Below are 17,234 nucleotides of genomic sequence, written 5' to 3'. Positions count from 1 at the left end.
TTTAGATTTACAAAACAGTACTGCTCGGAAATGTAGTAAACCCTGAGGATAGCTAACAGAGATATGGATGAAACAGGCAGACGCATATCACAAATCAAATTTAATGCAGAAAATGTGATGTGATTCACTTTGGGAGGGTAAGTAGAGGTCATATAATATGCTGTAAACATCTAGGACTCTACAGAGGGATATAGGCCAAATGTGGGTAAGTGGGACTAGCTTAGTGATAGAAACTAAGCAGCACGGTAGCACAGTGGTTAGCACTGTGGCTTCACAGCGCCAGGGTCCCAGGTTCGATTCCGTGCTGGGTCACTGTCTGTGCGGAGTCTGCACGTTCTCCCAGTGTCTGCGTGGGTTTCCTCCGGGTGCTCCAGTTTCCTCACACAGTCCAAAGATGTGCGGGTTAGGTGGATTGGCCATGATAAATTGCCCTTCGTGTCCAAAAAAGGTTAGGTGGGGTTACTGGGTTGTGGGGATAGGGTGGAAATGGTGGCTTAAGTGGGTCGGTGCAGACTCAATGGGCCGAATGGCCTCCTTCTGTACTGTAGGTTCTATGTTCTTAAACTGGGCAACATAGACAAGCTGGGCCGAAGGGCCTGTTTCTATGCTGTAAACATCTAAATTGTACATTTTTAAAGGGACAGAGCTAGGTATGTACATACATAAGTCTTTGAAGAGGGCAAGGCAAGTTCTTAATAAAGCACCAGACAACCTTGATTTTATACATAAAGGCATGGAGACAAGAGCAAGGAAGAAATTCTAATTTTTTATAAATCACTGGTAGGCTTGCCAGAGGGTTGACTCTAATTTTGAAGAAGGATGTCAAGAACTTGGTGAGAGTACAAAGGAGATTTACTGGTGCTAGGGATGAAATACTTCAAGTATGTGCAGAGACTCGAGATACCGGGCTATTTTCCTCAAGAGCAGTGAAGGTTAAAAGGAAATTTAATAGCGTCATTCAAAATGGTATGGGGTTAGCTAAGAATAGAGGGAGAGACTAGTTGGGGGGATAGTAAACAGAGAATGGAGATTTAAGATCAGTGGCAAAAGAACGAGGGACCAGATAACTTTTTGTAACGCAGTAAATTGTATAATCTGGAATGCAAAGCCAGATAGAGTGGCAGAAGGAGATTCAAATTGGATAAATACTTGAATGAGCAGGGCAGCACGGTGACGCAGTGGTTAGCACTGCTGCCCACGGCACTGAGTTCCAGGTTCGATCCTGGCTCTGGGTCACTGTCCGCGTGGAGTTTGCACAATCTCCCCCGCCTGCGTGGGTCTCAACCCAAAGGTGTGCAGGGTAGGTGGATTGGCCACGCTAAATTGCCCCTTAATTGGAAAAAAAAAAAGAATTGGGTACTCTAAATTTATTTATTTTTTAAATACTTGAAGGAGAAGAATTAGTCGGGCAATGGAGAAAGAGCAGGGTGCGGCTAATTGGACAACTTTTTATCGAAGAGCCAACAGAACACGATTCTATGAGAGCCACATTTTTCAGATTAATCCCACGAAAGTTTGAGTGAGTTGACAAAGTTACTGAGGAGCCTGTTCCTTTTTATTTACTGCTCGAGATTTACACATGCCATATTCACTACATGTGCTGACTCCCTCAAGCCTTTTTGCTCCACACAGGACAAACTTCCGGGTGGCACAACGACAGCAAGCAGAGCATACAACATTTTCCATTGCAGACAATTAAATTGGTTCTCAGTGATGAATTCAAATGTGTCCAGATTTGTCATCGTCAGGGATTTCACAACTGTCATGAGTAAACATGGCATTATTTGAAAGTTGCATTTATCCTGTTGGGTCCTGGACAGACTGATTCCATCCATGTTTGGTCATTTGTAGCTATGCAAGGAACTTTAAAAAAATTCTATTGAGCGCAGATTAGCATTAGAAGCATCAGAAACAGATGATATTTGAACAGGGTGCTCTTCCATTCAGCTATTAAACAGCACTTGCTCTCAAAAAAGTTAAATCTGCTTGGCTTCCAGATTTTGGGAAGTTTGGGGTGAATGGTGCTAATCTACAGCAGGTAAAGCCTGGTTTCCCCACATCTGGTTAAATTCGGATTACTCTAGTCAGCATGTGGCGCAATGGTTATCACTGGGACTGCGGCGCCAGGGTCCCAGGTTCGATCCCGGCTCTAGGTCACTGTCCGTGTGGAGTTTGCACATTCTCCCCGTGTCTGTGTGGGTTTCACCCCCACAACCCAAAGGTGTGCAGGGTAGGTGGATTGGCCACGCTACATTGCCCCTTAATTGGAAAACAAAATAATTGGGCACTCAATTTATAAAAAAAGACTTGGATTACTCTTTCACCTTAAATAAATGACACAATTATATAGAGTTATGGGATAACTGATGAATTCTGTTTGACTATTAACATGGTCTCGGGGCTTATCCCTTGGATGTTGCTACTACCAACTTCTTCCAACCATTACACTCCAGATTCTCACTTGTCACACATTGGCAGTGAAACCCATGTTGTTAGGAAGCACTTTGTGCTTCATTCCATCTTATCTGTCTCCTGACCTGGATTAATCTAACATTCAATGCTTATAAATTACGTTTAAACAGAGTAGTAAAACCTGAATAATAATCTCTTTAACTGATTCAATGGGCAAATAGTACATATCCATGTAGAGAAGGAAGGTCCCTTGTTCATTTTAGGGGTCGGGAAAATGGCCACCGTGGCCAGTTTGGCAGCAAGGTCACAGCAATTGGTGTCAATGTCACTGAGCTTAAGAAGGAAGGGAAAGGGGCAGCACGGTGGCACAGTGGTTAGCATTGCTGCCTACTGAGCTGAGGACCTGGGTTTGAATCCCGGCCCTGGGTCACTGTCCGTGTGGAGTTTGCATGTTCTCCCCGTGTCTGCGTGGGTTTCACCCCCACAACCCAAAGATGTGTAGGGTAGGTGGATTGGCCACGCTAAATTGCCCCTTAATTGGAAAAATAATTGGGTACTCTAAATTTATTTTTAAAAGAGGGAGGGAGGGAAACAGGCAATCTTTTCTCACTGCTGCTATCCAGTGACTTTTCTTGGCAGCATGTGCACATGGATGTCAGGTGTCTCTTTGCAACTGAACAATCTGATGACACTTTAGCCTTACAGGTGAACAGTGCCACTTTGGTGAGGTACTAGGGGGCTGATAGTGACCTTGGAACAGTAAGGCAGAATGAATCAGCACCTGCAGGAGAGAATTTAGAAAAATATCAGCCAATAAAACATCTTCTAAGTTGAGGAATATGTCCAAAATAGAGAAAAAAATTGGTGTTGTTTCCAAAGATGTTCTCCCATGATTTTAGCTTGGAATAAAAATTATGTTAAGCGAAAAAGGTGCAGTTTAATTTTGTATTAAAAGTCACTGCAAATGAGTGGTCTTTGAGCAGGGCTTTGTTGGAAATAGACTCAATCAGGACACTTTTCAAAATACGCTCACTCATCAAGTCTCCACGCAGCTATTAGCCTGAGAAAGACATGGTTTACCTTTGTTTGGCCACACACAAACAGATCTAAAAACCATGGAACAAAACAATGAAACAAGGAACATGCCAAAACAAAACATTAAAAAATTTAAAATAAAAGATAGTAGTGAAGGATCTTAAACATTAGGTGAGGGGCAAAAGTCAGTTTTCCAGCAGTGTGCAACATGAGCACCAAGGAGGGCCAAGAACCATTGGAGAAGCCACACATTGAGCCAATAGAAAAGGAGGCACAATCCCAGAGAAACAGAGTAACCATTCACAGGCGTGACATACAAGGAAAGGGGAAGAGGGGGGAACAAGGACAAACAAACACAAAGAGAGGGTGCATTAATCAGCAAAACCGTCGTTAAAACTCTGAGTAAGATGTGTAGGAGTCACCATCAATCAACTACTAAATATAGCTCAGGCTGCTTAAAAAAAACAAAGAAATAAATATGTACAATCCAGTACAGGCGGCACCAAAAAACAGCATTGGAAAGGGGGAAAACAACAAGTCAAGTCACATTCGTAGCGTTAAACGTGAAATGGCAGATGGGTTTCCTTTTGCTTTTGTGTTCGTTTGTTTTGTTTTTCTTGGTTCACTTACCCCCTTGCGTACCATCGCCAGCATGTATAGTTACCATGGTTACTGTGACTCAAGTGAAGGGCCCTAAACGCTACACCATCGAGGAGGGAAATATAAAAAAAAAAGCAAAATATGCAAACATCTTACTCAAAAGGCTTTAAATGATTCATAAAGACCAGTCTGCATACAAGGCAGAGCTGAGGAGGAAATCTGAGATCTAAAATTCATTTGTAATTAAGAAAATTCTACCCCAAATTACAAACGATAAACAAGGTTTCAGAGCCTCTTTGGACAAGCATACTCCATTTGCAGATATAACTGGTTCGCAATAGACCCGAGGCCCAGGGAACAATAAATTAGATTTTTTTTTACACAAGCATGTTTTAAATGGGAGGGTCGTGATAATGTTAATACAACTTTTTCTTTAATTATTCACTTTTTAATAATTATTGAGCAGATTTAATTTAGCAGTGAACATTTTAGTAGTTTTGATCTCAGGCTATCTGCAGCTGCTCGGAAAGGCAGTCCAAAGAAACTGTACAGGACCTCTTGTTCCCAAGAGGAAAGGTTAGCTCCGCTGATGGATTCGCCCCTCAGCACTGCATTGAAGAAAACTGACTCACTTCTGTGTGTGTTGCGGTGGTTATACCTCATAAAACAATGGGGAACCTACTTGCACCCTACTTTGAAAGACACAGAGGTAAAACTGGACATTCTCATTGCATAAACAAAATAGAAGAGGAGCCTTGCACAACAAGAGGCCAAAAGAATAAATAAAACGACACAAACAGAATTCTGGTCAGCAAGGCTGGAGGAATTACTGTGTAAATTAAAGAGTGCAAGAAAGAGATTGGGGTAAGGGGGTAGTTAGAACAATGACGCACATATGATGACCATCGAACAACCAGTGTAGAAAATAAAAGGTTGAGGCAAGACATTGAAAATAAATGTATAGAAGGAAACAATTTTTTTTAAGACATGCACCTCTATTTTACGGCCCTCAACCACCGTGCCGTGTAATTTCTCCCTCGCCCTGTCGGCATCAGCACTAGATTCGAAAGTTACGAACCCGAATCCCTGCATGCGGCGGGAGAAGGGGGGAGAACAACATGCACATCATTATAAATAGAACAAGTACATGACCACAATCAGCAATACTTTTCTCTCTCATCCTCATGCATGTTTCTTGGAAAATTAAAAAATTAAAAAAAGTAAGCGGCGAGGCCAAACCAAACTGTACTCGTTACTTGGGCTGCTCATTAGTCATTGGGAGGTTGGGGACAGCTTTTTGGGAGTAGGAAGAAGGGGATGGATGAAAGCAGCAAAGAGCAAGGTACAGAATCTCTGAAAGCACACAAGGTCAGTAGACTGTTACTATTCTTTTTGCAAGGTGTTCCCCAGCACTATAACTGGCATTTACTCTTCTTGGCCACTTCAGACACTGGTTTATTGCTATTGTGTCCCAAAGCACACATTCGGTGGAGATAAAGGTTTGCTAAATGTCCAGTTCACCAAAGTAGTCATGAATACTCGTTTAACAAATTCGGCTGCCTGCGGACCTCAGTCTGACAAGCTTGGTGAGCTGTTCTTGTCAGCTGGGCCACATACCATGATCCCCGAGGACTCAGGGCATTAGTTACTACAACAGGTGGAGCTTTGGTGGATGATAAACAGCTATTTTATTTAAAAGCTGCATTGGCTAGGCAGGGGTTAGAGTCAGAGTCCTGCTTCTGATAGTTATCCAGTGACTGCTGCTGTACACAGGAAAGCTCAGTTGCAACTTCCCAATAATTAGCTTGGCAACACAAAATGACTAGTATCTTGGACAAGTATTAGATAATTGCCAGAGATTGTGTAATCACACACCAGTTATGAATGGTTCCTTTAGCAAAGATGGGTAGGAAAAAACTGAAAAGTGCAAAACACAGCAAGTGTTCCAAAGGAACTGACTCTTTTGTGATAATGAAATTATAATAATGAGAAATCAAAATATTTCATCAATTAACTATAAGCATCTCCCCTGCCTTCTTTCTAAATGTAATTCCCTATTTTCATGTCAATCTTGATGCCTGGAATAATGCTGTTAGTTCAATGAAACATGGGGCAGCACGGTGGCACAGTGGTTAGCATTGCTGCCTACGGTGCTGAGGACCCGGGTTCGAATCCCGACCCTGGGTCACTGTCTGTGTGGAGTTTGCACATTCTCCCCATGTCTGCGTGGGTTTCACCCCCACAACCCAAAGATGTGCAGGGTAGGTAGATTGGCCACTCTAAATTGCCCCTTAATTGGAAAAAATAATTGGGTACTCTAAATTTATTTTAAAAATAAATTCAATTAAACGTTTGTGCAAAGAGACAACTTACAGCTGTCACAGAGCAGACTGCAAAAGGAGTCAGTTTTCCACTGGCCACATTAAAGTTAGAAAAAAAATAAACAAACCCAGAAAGTCTCAACAGAACTAAACCTCAGGCTGTAAATATTCAGAATATGTGAGATAATTAATGATATTTTTGATGATGTGAAAGGGCTGCTGTGGAGATACTGTGATGATGCAATCAGTTAGTGGTGAGATGTTTGTCAGCAAAGCCAAGGACTATCCGAGCTTCAATAATTTACCACATGAACATGTGGAAGTTATTCCACCCCAAACTATTCCAATAAACAGAATTTCTAATACACTCAATCCCTGGACTCTCCAAACCACAGCATATCTTACAGGGAACGGTCCAATGACAGAACTCAAGGCCCAGCAGGAGTTACACTGTAAGCGGTGTCTGATTTGGGCAATGGGTGGCACAGTCAGAACACTGTCCTTTTCACCTCGGAATCCTGGGTTCCAGCCAGCACAGACAGATGGCATGAAAGCCTCCTCTCACAGCTAGAACGGCCCCAAGAGAAATTAATTTTGGCACTCACAACTTGGCTCCTAATGGGCAAAAGTCCACAGTACAAATGAAATGTAATTCAGCATTAACTAATCATTCTGTGTACTCAGCAAGGTCACGATGATGGTGAGTATAGAAAATGGAAATGTCACAATGAAGTAGTACCAGTTGCTCTTCCAATGGGAAACGTTGAAGCAAGAGGAACGTTTTAAAATACAAGGTGGGTTTGAGGTGTACAGCTCAAACACTATATGAGCAATTTTACTCTGCATTTAACCAGCATTGTACCTGTGAGTATCCAAAGAAATAGACCAGTGGAAAAAAAAACCTTAAAAACTAAATTCCAAACAGAATCATTCCCTAACTCAATAAAGATAATTATAGGGCGACACGGTAGCACAGTGGTTAGCACTGCTGCTTCACAGGCCAAGGTCCCAGGTTGGATTCCCGGCATGGGTCATTCTCTGCGCTGAGTCTGCACGTTCTCCCAGTGTCTGCGTGGGATTCCTCCGGGTGCTCCGGTTTCCTCCCACAAGTCCTGAAAGATGTGCTGTTCAGTGAATTGGACATTCGGAATTCTCCCTCTGTGTACCCGAACAGGCACCACAATGTGGTGACTAGGGGCTTTCCACAGTAACTTCATTGCAGTGTTAATGTAAGCCAGTGACACTAATAAAGATTATTATTAAATAAAATAGTTGTCCTTTTAACAATACCCAGAGACCTGGTTAATGGTAATATAAAAAATTAAAGACAACTGGACAGTTACATTTATTTTTACTTCAATTGAGAATGAATGCGTCTCAGTGCAAGTCCCATGTTATGTTTTGTCAGTGACTTGCTGTCTCACAACATTCTTTAACAAGTATTCAGATTTTTAAAATCCAGAATTTAAAAATGAAACTCAATTCACAACTTCTGTTTTATTGCAGAAGTGCAATATAGTAAACATTATTTGTATTTGGTCATATTAATCTACTTTCTCTTGCATTGTGCAGACTCCATACTGAAACCCTTTTTATCGTGACGGTACCTTCGTTTTAACTGTTCCAGCCACACCCTTGGTTTCTCTTTAGCTGAATGGGCCCATTAAATCAGTCAAGAGGAAGATGACCCTGACTCCTTGGACAGCTCGAGGGCCTGGGTTCACCCTCTTCATATGTAACGTGTTGGTGGTGGCAGGGGGATGGGGTACCTGCTGTCTACGATATCACCAATGCAGATTATCACGTTGGACACCATAATACTGCAGAACTACCGCTGTGTCCAAATACAAGGCCACAAATTATCCTCAACCTTGATAACTGACCATATTCTGTTCATACATCAAAGTAAACCTCTGGTGATGAAAGTACTCAGATCAGAAATTGTCTCAATACATTGCAGAGCCAAGTAGCAGCAGGACAGACAGTGTATATCTAGTTAAAAATAATCAAGGCATGGCGTCACAGGGCAGGTGATTGGGAGTGAGCATTAACATTCCCTTCATTTCTCTACCTGAAGGAAGTGGATAATTGCCTAATAGGTTTTTAAGTTTGTAAGTTTTAAAGTGGTATATTTAAGTGGGTTTAAATCTAAGTAAATCTTAATTTTCATTTAAATTAATCTCCCTGTAAATTAAAGTGGCATTAGCACAGCGGGAGTTACCCGATTGGCGAGTGGCTGGTTAAGTATATTTCTTAAGTTTATTTCTGTGAAGTCAGTATGTCAGTCCCGTTCAATGCATATCCTGTTCCATATAGGAACTCAAGGAAATTTATTTTGTTCGAAATACCTATGCCAGTTCTGGTTCCTCTAGGAGGTTCAGCCAGAGCTAAGGCCACAGCGTGATGTCGGACTGCGCTGTGCAAGGGGACACGAGGAAGACTGGGGAAGCAGCGATAAGAGATTCTGTGGTCAGGGGAATAGACAGGTGCTGCCGCCTGCCTGGTGCCAGGGTCAAGGCTATCACTGAGCAGCAACATGGGACTCCGAGGTGGGAGGCTAAACAACCACAGGTCGTGGAACCAACAGCATTGAAAGAGGAATGAGGTCCAACAAACAGAGTTTAAGGAGCCAGGAATGAACCTGGCAAACAGGATATTTATCAAAAATTCTTTCATGGGACATGAGTATCGCTGGCTAGGCCAGCATTTCCCATCGCTAATTACACTCACAAAGGTGGTGGTGAGTCACCTTCTTAAACCGCTACAGACTATGAGGTGTAGATACACCCACAGAGCTGTTTAGGAGGGAGTTCCAGAACTTTGACGTAGCGACAGTGAAGTTAGTTCCAAGTTAAAGGCAGTAATCTCCAGGTTAGTTCCTGTGCCAAGTGCTGGTGAGTGTAGAAATAAGAGAACAGAGCAGATGAATGTGTGCCTGGCATGATGGTGCAGGTGGGAGCGCTTTACATTCCTGGGACACTGGGATTGCTTCTGGGAGAGGTGGAACCTGTACAGGGCGAATGGGTTAACCTCAACAGAACCGGGACCATTGTCCTTGCATGGCCATTTACTCGTGCTACGGGGAAGGGTTTAAACCAAGTTGGCAGGGTATGGGAACCAGAATGTAACATTAGGGAGTAAAAACATGGAGCACAACAAATTTAAGAGACGGTTAGCTCTAGAGTAGTGGGGTCAGAATTAAGAGGAATGCAATAAGGACTAAATTGGGTTTACAGTGCAACTATGTGAATGCAAGGAATGGGGTAAATAGGATTGGTGAGCTGCAGGTGCAGCAGGCTAAATGGGAATATGATGTTGTGGAAATATAGAAATAGAAGCAGGAAGAAGCCAATTCAGCCATTCATTATGATCATGGCTGATCATCAACACAATAGTCTAATCCCACTTTCCCCCAGGGTGGCACGATGGCGCAGTGGTTACTACTGTTGCCTCACGTCGCTGAGGTCCCAGGTTCAATCCCGGCTCTGGGTCACTGTCCGTGTGGAGTTTGCACATTCTCCCCGTGTCTGTGTGGGTTTCATCCCCACAACCCAAAGATGTGCAGGCTAGGTGGACTGGCCACGCTAAATTGCCCCTTAATTGGAAAAAATGAATTGGGTGATCTAAATTTCTATCTAAATTTTTTTTTAAAATCCTGCTTTCCCCCATATCTATTGATCCCTTTCGCCTTTGCCCTAAGTGCCATATCTAACTGCTTCTTGAAACGATACAATGATTTAGACTCAACTATTTCCTGTGGTAACAAATTCCACAGGCCGACCACTCTCTGGGTGAAGAAATTTCTCCTCATCTCTGTCTTAAAAGGTCTACCCCGTATCCTCAGACTGTGACCCCCGGTTCTGGACACACCCACCATCGGGAACATCCTTCCTGTATCTACCCTGTCCAGTCCCGTTTGAATTTTATTTGTTTCTATGAGATCCCCTCTCATTCTTCAGAACTCCAGCAAATACAATCCTAACTGATTCAATCTCTCCTCATACGCCAGTCCTGCCGTCGCAGGAGTCACTCCCTCCATAGCTAGAACATCCTTCCTCAGATAAGGAGACCAAAACTGCTCACAATCCTCCAGGTTTGGCCTCACCAAGGCCCTGTGTAATTGCAGCAAGACATCCCAGCTCCTGTCCTCGAATCTGCTCACAATGAATGTGGTGACGTGCTTGTTCGGTGAATTGGACATTCTGAATTCTCCCTCTGTGTACCCGAACAGGCGCCCGAATGTGGCGACTAGGGGATTTTCACAGTAACTTCATTGCAGTGTTAATGTCAGCCTACTTGTGACACTAATAAAGATTATTATTAATGGAGACCTGAATCAAAAAAGGGAAAAACTGTGTATTAAACATTTTAGAGTTCAAGCAAGTTAGGCAAGGAAAGAAAGAAAGTAGGATGGGGCAGTATTAGGGACATCATTACAGTATTGGGTATATCCTGTAGGTTACCAACTAGAGAAAAAGATAGAGAGGACCAAATTTGCAAGGAACTATGAAGAGGAGCAAATCCAAAATGCAAATTCTTAATAGTGGTTTCAATGGGGTGAGAACAGATCTGGCCCAGGTTAACTGGAATCAAAGATTAGCAGACAACTGTAATGATAATGGACTGTGGTGGTGGAGATGTTCTGGTACAGTCAAGATGTATTCCCATCAGCAGGAAATGTTGGACAACCAAAGTAGAGCTCACTGGATGACAAAAGAGATAAGAGATTAAGATGAAGGAGAAAAAGGCTGTTTATGACAGATATTGGATTGATAATACAAGTGATAACCAAGCCAAGTACTGAAGGTTCACAGACAAAGCAAAAAAAAAAAGAGCTGCAAATAGAGAGTATAAGAGACTGGGAGCTATCATGAAAGGGTATCCAAAGGTCATCCATAGATATATAAATTGTAAAAGGGAGGACAAGGGCTGATTAGGAAGCAAAAAGGGATCTAAATGAAATGAAAATCGCTTATTGTCACGAGTAGGCTTCAATGAAGTTACTGTGAAAAGCCCCTAGTCGCCACATTCCGGCGCCTGTCTGGGGAGGCTGGTACGGGAATCGAACCGTGCTGCTGGCTTGCTTGGTCTGCTTTAAAAGCCAGCGATTTAGCCTTGTGAGCTAAACCAGCCCCTCTAAGCATGGAGGCAGAGAGTAAAACTGAACTACTAAATTAATATTTTACATTTGTCTTTACCAAGAAAGAAGATGCTGCTGAAGAATAAAGGAGATAGTTGTGACACTGAATGGGTTAAATATTGATTAAAAAGGCTTCAGCAAGTCTGGCTGACATACCACTTGGATAAATGTGAATTATTTAAGGAAAGCTAGCCCAGATTTGTGAAAGGAAAATTGTGTTCAATTAAATGGAGGTAAGAGAGAGAGGTGACAAAGGTAACAGTGGATGTGGTGCCCATGGACTCCCAAAAGGCGTTCGGTAAAGTGCCGCATAACAGGCTTGTCAGTGAAGTTAAAGATCGTGGAATACATGCACAGTGGCAGCATGGGTACAAATTTGACTGAGTGAGAGGGTGGTAAAGGGTTGGTTTGGGGCTAAAGGAGGTATATAGTGGGGTCACCCAGAGGTTGGTATTTGATCCAATTCTTTTCTAGATGTTTATTAGTGACCTAGATTTGTGTACAGATGTGTTTGCAATGACACAAGAAGCATTTTGAAGTGTGAAGAGGATAATCCTTCTATGATAAGGGCAGCACGGTAGCATTGTGGATAGCACAATTGCTTCATAGCTCGAAGGTCCCAGGTTCGATTCCGGCTTGGGTCACTGTCTGTGCAGAGTCTGCACATCCTCCCCGTGTGTGCGTGGGTTTCCTCCGGGTGCTCCGGTTTCCTCCCACAGTCACAAAGATGTGCAGGTTAGGTGGATTGGCCGTGATAAATTGCCCTTAGTGTCCAAAATTGCCCTTAGTGTTGGGTGGGGTTACTGGGTTATGGGGATAGGGTGGAGGTGTTGACCTTGGGTAGGGTGCTCTTCCCAAGAGCCGGTGCAGACTCAATGGGCCGAATGGCCTCCTTCTGCACTGTAAATTCTATGAAATCTATGATTCTATGGATATTCAAAGTAAAGAGGGAAGTTCTCCTGATGTTCTGTCCTACATCAATCCCTCACCCTGTACTGCCAAGGGTGGGCCACTGATCATTTATCGCATTACCATTTGTGAGACCTTCCTGTGCATAAATTGACTAGAATTCATTGGCTGTATAATGCTTTTGAGATGCCCGAGGATGGAAAGGAGGACATGCAGACTGAGAAAGAAAAACTCACCCCCACTCCAGAAATTAAACTGGAGGAATTCCATCCCCCCACCCACTGCCCGCATCAGCAGTCATTAAAGAACTCCATTTTGAGCAGTTGGCGGGAATTTAGCTAATTCAGATCTAACCATTGCCCAAATTACCACCCCTCAACTTAGCACGCACAAAGGTTGATGCAGCCAGCTTGGAACATGATGTGGACCCTGAAGCCTACTCCATTCATATCCAACTCATTGATTATTTAACATACACTAATTTTGTTTGGAGCTGGGGCCCTAACAAGGATGTTTAACCTAAGTGTTTGCAAGTTAGTGGTGAATAATTGTAGGAAGGTGCAGCAGAGGTAGCCCAAGTAACTTCTTGTTGTAATCTGGCCTCAGAACTGCAATAAATACAAGCAACAGATGAGCAGTGTCAAAAAGTAGATCAACAACCCCTGCAGAAGAATGATAAATAAATGTTACTAGATACAAATATAAAAACAATAAATAAAAAAAAGGCGATACTCCTATATGTGTTCATAGACAGAAAACACAATTTAACCCATAAGAATACATGCACTATATCCCCAATATACCACAGTGCACATAATAAACACAGTTTCAGCAGCAAAAACAATCATGCTTGAAGTGATTGGTCGAGGGTAGTTGTTTTCATGCTGCGTTAGAGGATTTTCATCTACAACCTTATTCATCTCTGTAAATGACTTGAAGCTGTTTGCAAGAATCAGTTCCACTGACCTCAGACTCCACAGATGATGCTAAAAAGTCTTTGCTCCATTAACTACAGACCATTTTATAGAATCTGCTAGTTATCAAGTCAAAGCATTATCCAATTTGTAATCCCCATGCTCTGCCTGATCTCCAGAGCTGTGGGCCATTCAGCAGACCAGGCCCAGTCAGAGAAAGCCAAGCACCAATATCTGGGCCAAAGAGGACCACTGGCTACAGGATAATCCAATTCACTCCATTCATCTGGTACAGCACTTGAATGAAACAGAGTCCTCCAATCAAGAGAGCAAAGAAATTGTCTGATCCAGGGTTGACTTAATCAGAGTTTTATATATTTTATAATGCAACTGATAGTGCTAACTTTCATTTATGCTGGAGGGTTATACTAAACCCGATTTATTGAATTAAAACATCACTGAAAAGAAATACATGGTGCTGAAACTTTTAGTCTTTAACTTATCAGGAAAAAGACAAGAATGTCAAATTTCAAACGATCACAACAGGAGATGCTGATTTGTTGGCAAGTCTCTGATTGGCCAAGATGTGGAGAAAGCTCCTGGGTAAAAGGTGCAAAGCTTGAACATTCTCCTTTTGTTTGCAGACAATGAGTCCCTGTGTACAAATGTATGTCGCTTCTAGCGAGTGCAAATGAGCCAAGTTATGAACTGTTCTGCAATCTTAAATTGGTTGTTAATGTAGCAATTTGCGCACTCAAGATTGCTCAGCATGTGCTGCCCAATTGCAAAATCACACCTAACATCAAATATTTCGTTTTGTGTTTTACAAGTGTGGGTTGGTCGAGTGTGGTCTAGACTCTGCTTATTACGAACAGCTGGAGGAAAACATGGACACTGAAATTAATACAGGGTGTTACTCAGAAAGGCAGAAAGCCTTTGTAGACTGACGGCAGTAAACTGTTAGTGGAAAATACCACTTGTATTGCTACTGCATTGCAGCAGGATGGAACGACAAACTTTTGAGAAACGTTCCCATTTGAAGATAATTTGAGGTAGAGACCAGGCACTCTTCAGGTCCAAAAGCAGCAGCCAATAATCTGATTAGGATAGTCAGGATACCTTTGATGTACTCTATTCCTGAGTCAGGCTTGTGATGCCAAGTACATAGGACATACATCCCAATGATTGGTTTATTGTTTTCCCTAATGAGTGCAGGACAAAAAGCTTTGGCATCATGACTCTCTTTTCAGCAATATTCAAGTTCTGAATTACCAATAGACTGGATAAAAATTAGGCAAATTATTTCTCATTGCTTTTTTGACAATTGTCCTACGCTTTCATAAATTTCCATTAAAAAATTTTCATCTTCAACTGAAATAGCTGTGATTTTCAGAGAAAAACATTACAAATATCAGAGGAGATAATGATCTATTTTAGATAAACGAAGCTGCTGATCTGGTGGTCTACCGTTTACATGACAAACATTTCAGCAGTCGTGCAAGATCTTCCTTAACATGTTACCACAGGAGAACTCCAGCATTGCAAAGTGTCCTATCATTATTCTACTAGGCTTGATCCTAATTTATTTTGTTTTTTCAAATTTCTTGTCTACAAGCAATGCTGATTGCCTTAGTATGGTTCCATGGGCATGGGTTGCCTTCAGACACCTTGGCCATATGACTATTCTTTGTACAACAGCCCAGGCAGATAGTTTTGGCAAATTATTAGATCTTTAAAGCATTGCAGTCAAATCTGAATGTGTCCTCATCAGATGCCCTACTGTGAAAATTGGATAGTGATCAGGAGCTGGAACCATAGGAAATGTCCTCCCCCTCCCCATATGGGACACAGTCATTGCCCCCCTGGTGATATCAACCAACTTGAGCACAGTTCTGGTACTGGCATGGGATCTTTTCGAATTATGGCCATGTCTTTATCTGAAATCAATGGAAGCTACTGATTCATTTTTGCTAAGTTAAATTAATGGCACAGTTACCAATAGTAACCTTGTTTCTCAAAAATGTTAAAATCTAAACAAGGACAGCACGGTGGCACAGTGGTTAGCATTGCTGCCTCACGGCACTGAGGACCCGGATTCAAATCCCGGCCCTGGGTTACTGTCCGTGTGGAGTTTGCACATTCTCCCCGTGTCTGCTTGGGTCTCACCCCCACAACCCAAAGATGTGCAGGATAGGTGGATTGGCCACACTAAATTGCTCCTGAATTGGAAAAAATAATTGGGTACGCTAAATTTATAAAACAAAAAAAATCTAAGCATAATCAAACCAGGCGATGGTTTGAGCACTTGAGTCAAATAGTTTTAAATAGTTGCCTAAAGGTAAATAGAAATTAACAGTACTTAAAATGAACTGCTGGACGGTATCCTCGCAACCATTACTCAGCAAGGTAGCAATAGTTTCAATAAAAGGGGGAATTAAAATTGCCAATGAAAACTAAATTCAGAAGAATGAACATTAATTTCCCAAATATTTTTCGTTGAAGTAGTTCACTGACCACCATTTAGCTTAAATGTCACTTTGGTGTCCATTCTAGCAGTTATATCCAGACTGAGGCTCCCTGGATATTCTTGCAAGCCACTCCCAATCATCAATTCAGCTTGATTTCTCCCAATCAGAGCAGTTTCAATACAGTTAGCAATGACCTCACAGATGCCATAAACAACAAGCACACCAATGCATAGTGTGTCTCCCTGATCTGGATATCTGTGGTTGACTCCAAGGGCTCATTGTACAGAATAGCAACTAAGCAAAGACAGCTGTGAAATTCACGATTAAAAGCAAAAGGTGTGGGGATGAGGAGAACCAGGACAGATCTGTCAGCAGAAATGTTTATGTCTCAGTATTAAAAACGTTGCTTCATTAGTCATAAAATTAAAAGGAAAGGATTTAAAAGAACTTGTTTTTCCTAACCCTTTTTAGCATGAAGTGGTTTTAGTGAGACAGTTAATCATATAAAACATCACAAAACTGTGTGGCGATTGGTCCCCTGTATTTCTGGAAAAACAAACATAACCAATCAAATCACATTCCGACTTCATTGCTACTTGTACACCCTCCCACCCACCATAAAGATAGAAACAGTAAAGATTAAACTTTAAAATATATTTCAAATCTGTTTTGTTTTAAAGAGGCAATGTCCCATTTCCCTGCCCTGTACAGTTGCTTTAATCAAGGAGGACTCAGTGATTTGTACAAAATCAGAAAGGGAGATGAATGTCCAGAGGGAGTGTGGTTCACCGCTGATCTTCTAGCCTCAAGAGTCCTGATACTTAACTCTCCTCCCTGACTCAAAGACCTACAAAACTGCTACTTCTCGGGTTTGCTTTGATTCAATTCAGCTGGGTCAAACCACAGACTGTTGACATCTCTGCAATGTCCGTAACCCGTCCTGCACACAAGTCACAAAATGCTGAAGAGAAAAGGAGCGCCCCAAATGGGCAGGTGTCAATTAGCGACGGGAAGAACTTTTCCTATTCTTTAAAACTCACAAACTGGTTTTTGCAAACTCATAATCTGTTTTAATTCACCAGTTGTACAGCACCGCTTGCTCAGGTAGAAGATGAGTATGAAAGCAATATCAAGCCACTTGAGCCCAACACCAGAAGATCTACAAGAATGATTCCAGCTGGGTGGATGGGAGAAGGCAGATCAGGAGTCCAGCATTTATTAATTATCAGCACCTACCCATATCCCAGAACTCCCTGAGTAGCGAACTTGTCTTTAAATGTTTTTTGAACTTGCTGTACAGGACAACAAAAAGGAAAACCTTCTCTTTAAAAACTTATTCTAAAAAGCAGCAATAATGACAGCCAATATACACAAATATTTTTCATAAGTCAGAAATCGTCATACCACAGTAAGTAAAACTACAAGCAGTCACCTC

The 17,234-nt window shown here is 42.1% G+C and overlaps 1 protein-coding gene across 12 annotated transcripts in view; it reads right to left on the bottom strand.

Moving 5' to 3' along the window:
• LOC119956312 (RNA binding protein fox-1 homolog 1-like) overlaps positions 1-17,234 on the bottom strand; it is a 229,362-nt gene that overhangs the window by 37,983 nt on the left and 174,145 nt on the right. For all 12 annotated transcript variants that reach the window (XR_005458619.1, XR_005458621.1, XR_005458620.1 and 9 more), the window contains one exon: positions 5,041-5,133. Coding sequence is in view for 9 of the 12 variants with exons in the window: in XM_038783414.1 (XP_038639342.1) it covers positions 5,041-5,133 (93 nt within the window). In the remaining 3 variants the exon portion in view is untranslated. The remainder of the gene's footprint in view (positions 1-5,040; positions 5,134-17,234) is intronic.

This window comes from Scyliorhinus canicula, chromosome 23 (assembly GCF_902713615.1).
Source record: "Scyliorhinus canicula chromosome 23, sScyCan1.1, whole genome shotgun sequence".
NCBI lineage: Eukaryota > Metazoa > Chordata > Chondrichthyes > Carcharhiniformes > Scyliorhinidae > Scyliorhinus > Scyliorhinus canicula.
Note: the sequence above shows the minus strand (reverse complement) of the source record. Positions and strands in the feature narration are given on the sequence as shown.